General features: G+C 49.3%; 1 protein-coding gene across 1 annotated transcript; it reads left to right on the top strand.

The window, feature by feature from the left end:
• Window positions 1-1,493: 1,493 nt before the first annotated feature.
• LOC106531142 (GTP-binding protein Di-Ras2) lies at window positions 1,494-2,503 on the top strand (the record flags this gene model as incomplete). The annotated part of the gene is given in 3 exon segments (XM_014026928.1): window positions 1,494-1,671; window positions 1,750-1,920; window positions 1,995-2,503. Coding segments are annotated over 3 exon segments (600 nt in total). The 3' UTR covers window positions 2,286-2,503.
• Between the last annotated feature and the right edge of the window lie 209 nt (window positions 2,504-2,712).

Genomic DNA, 2,712 nt, shown 5'->3' with positions numbered 1-2,712 from the left:
CTTGAGTTCCACCCGGATGACTGAGCTTCTCAGCCTATCTCTAAGGGAGAGCCCAGACACCCTGCAGAGGAAACTCATTTCAGCTGCTTGTATCCGTGATCTTGTTCTTTCGGTCACTACGCAAAGTTCGTGACCATAGATGAGGGTAGGAACGTAGACCGACCGGTAAACCGAGAGCTTCGCCTTCTGGCTCAGCTCTCTTCACCACGACAGACCGGTACAACACCCACATCACTGCAGACGCAGCGCCAATCCACCTGTCGATCTCTTGCTCCATTCTTCCCTCATTCATGAACAAGACCCCGAGATACTTAAACTCCTCCACTTGGGGCAGGACCTCCTCCCCGACGCAGAGAAGGCACCCTACCTTTTTCCAGCTCAAGACCATGGTCTCGGATTTGGAGGCAATAATCCTCGTCCTGGCAGCTTCACACTCGGCTGTGAACCGCTCCAGTGAGAGCTGGATATCAGGATCTGATGAAGCCAATAGGACCACATCATCCACAAAAAGCAGAGATGTGATCCTGAGGTCTCCAAAAAGGATCCCCTCAACACCTTGGCTGTGCCTAGTCCATAAAAATTATGAACAGAATCGGTGACAAAGGGCAACCTTGGCGGAGTCCAGCTCTCACCAGAAAAGAGTCCGACTTACTACCAGTAATGTGGACCAAACTCTGTCACCGGTCGTACAGGGACCTAACAGCCCGTATCAACAGGCCTGGTACCCCATACTCCCAGAGTACCCCCCACAGGAGTCCCCGAGGGACACGGTCTAACGCCTTCTCCAAGTCCACAAAACACATATAGACTGGTTGAGCAAACTCCCATGCACCCTCCAGGACCCTGTTGAGAGTGTAGAGCTGGTCCACTGTTCCAAGACCAGGACCAAAACCACACTGCTCTTCCTGAATCCAAGATTCGACTATCCAACGGACCCGCTCTCCAGGACCCCTGAATAGACCTTACCAAGGAGGCTTAGAATGTGATCCCCCTATAGTTGGAACACACTCTGCGGTCTTTCTTTTTAAATAGGGGGACCACCATCCAGGTCTGCCAATCCATGGGAACTGCCCCTGATGTCCACGCAATATTGTAGAGTCGCTTCAACCAATGCAACCCCACAACATCCAGGGCTTTAAGGAACTACGGGCTAATCTAATCCACCCCCGGCACGTTGTTTTTTTGTTGTTGTTTTTTTTGACCAAAGATTAAATTTCATTTATCTTTTCTTGGTCAGAATCCTTCTAAATGCTCCCATACACTTCTAAAAACAGGTTAATAGGCTGCTAATGGACCAACAAGTTAACAGGCAGCTAATGGACTAACAAAGTATTTTGGGATTTGTTTGCATTATACTGTATGCTCAAGCAGCTAACTAATGGGCTAACATTATAACATCAAACAACTTAACAGGCAGCTAACATGCTAAGGCCTGAGTGACCCATTGAAACCCATTATAAATGTATGTTCTTATGCATTCTTTTGGTCTACAGGGGACTGTTCCAGACGGGCAAGTGGACTCCAGCACCCAGGATGCCCGAGCAGAGTAACGACTATCGAGTGGTGGTGTTCGGCGCTGGTGGGGTGGGGAAGAGTTCGCTCGTTCTCCGGTTCGTCAAAGGCACCTTTAGAGACACCTACATCCCCACGGTGGAGGACACCTACAGACAGGTGGGACACAACCTGGTCGTTTCAGACCGTTTAAGACCTGGAACCAGCTGATGAATCTCTGCCCACCTGTCTCTGCAGGTGATCAGCTGCGACAAGAGCGTCTGCACGCTGCAGATCACTGACACGACAGGAAGTCACCAGTTTCCCGCCATGCAGCGCTTGTCCATCTCCAAAGGCCACGCCTTCATCCTGGTCTACTCCATCACCAGCCGCCAATCACTGGAGGAGCTCAAACCCATCTACCAGCAGGTCCAAAGCCTCGGTGTGGAGGTTTTAGCTGCGTCCGATCACAGAACCTGTTTTAACTTGTTCGATCTTTGCAGATTCTGGCCATCAAAAGCAGCGTGGAATCCATTCCCATCATGCTCGTGGGCAACAAGAGCGATGAGACGGCCCAGCGGGAGGTGGAGACGAAGGTGGGGGAAACGCAGGCCGCCGCCTGGAAGTGCGCCTTCATGGAGACGTCGGCCAAAACGAACAGCAACGTGAAGGAGCTGTTCCAGGAGCTGCTGGCGCTGGAGAAGAAGAGGGACATGAGCCTGAGCATCGACGGGAAACGCTCGGGGAAACAGAAACGGGCCGACAAGCTGAAGGGGAAGTGYGTGGTCATGTAGAGGCGGGGCTAACGGCTGAACTTCGAAGCCTTAAAGAACAAAACGCTCAGAGTGGCTGAAACATTCAAACTCTGAACATTTGATTGTGTTTGTGGATCTGTCATACATACAAAGGGAACCCTGACTCGTAACATTAATGGATAAATATTTGTTTCATTATAAAACAAAGATGGTAAAAGTGTTGTAGGCTGTTTAGCTTTTATAAATTTTAAATATTGTCATATGGATGGTGCCATATTATTTATGCTGCAAGGCAAACTGGGTAAATAATGACACATTCTGGTGWGAGCTCTTATCCACCCTGAAGGTTAATCTAAGACAATATCTGATGATCACCCTATTTAAATTAAACCAAAGAGCCTTGCCAGAGATGTGGTGATATAGTGTTATCGCCCGAGCTAAAACATATATGATAATATAGCATCAG

The sequence above is a fragment of the Austrofundulus limnaeus genome, unplaced genomic scaffold (assembly GCF_001266775.1).
Source record: "Austrofundulus limnaeus strain Quisiro unplaced genomic scaffold, Austrofundulus_limnaeus-1.0 Scaffold601, whole genome shotgun sequence".
Classification (NCBI taxonomy): Eukaryota; Metazoa; Chordata; class Actinopteri; order Cyprinodontiformes; family Rivulidae; genus Austrofundulus; species Austrofundulus limnaeus.
This window is presented reverse-complemented; position numbering and strand designations above follow the sequence as displayed.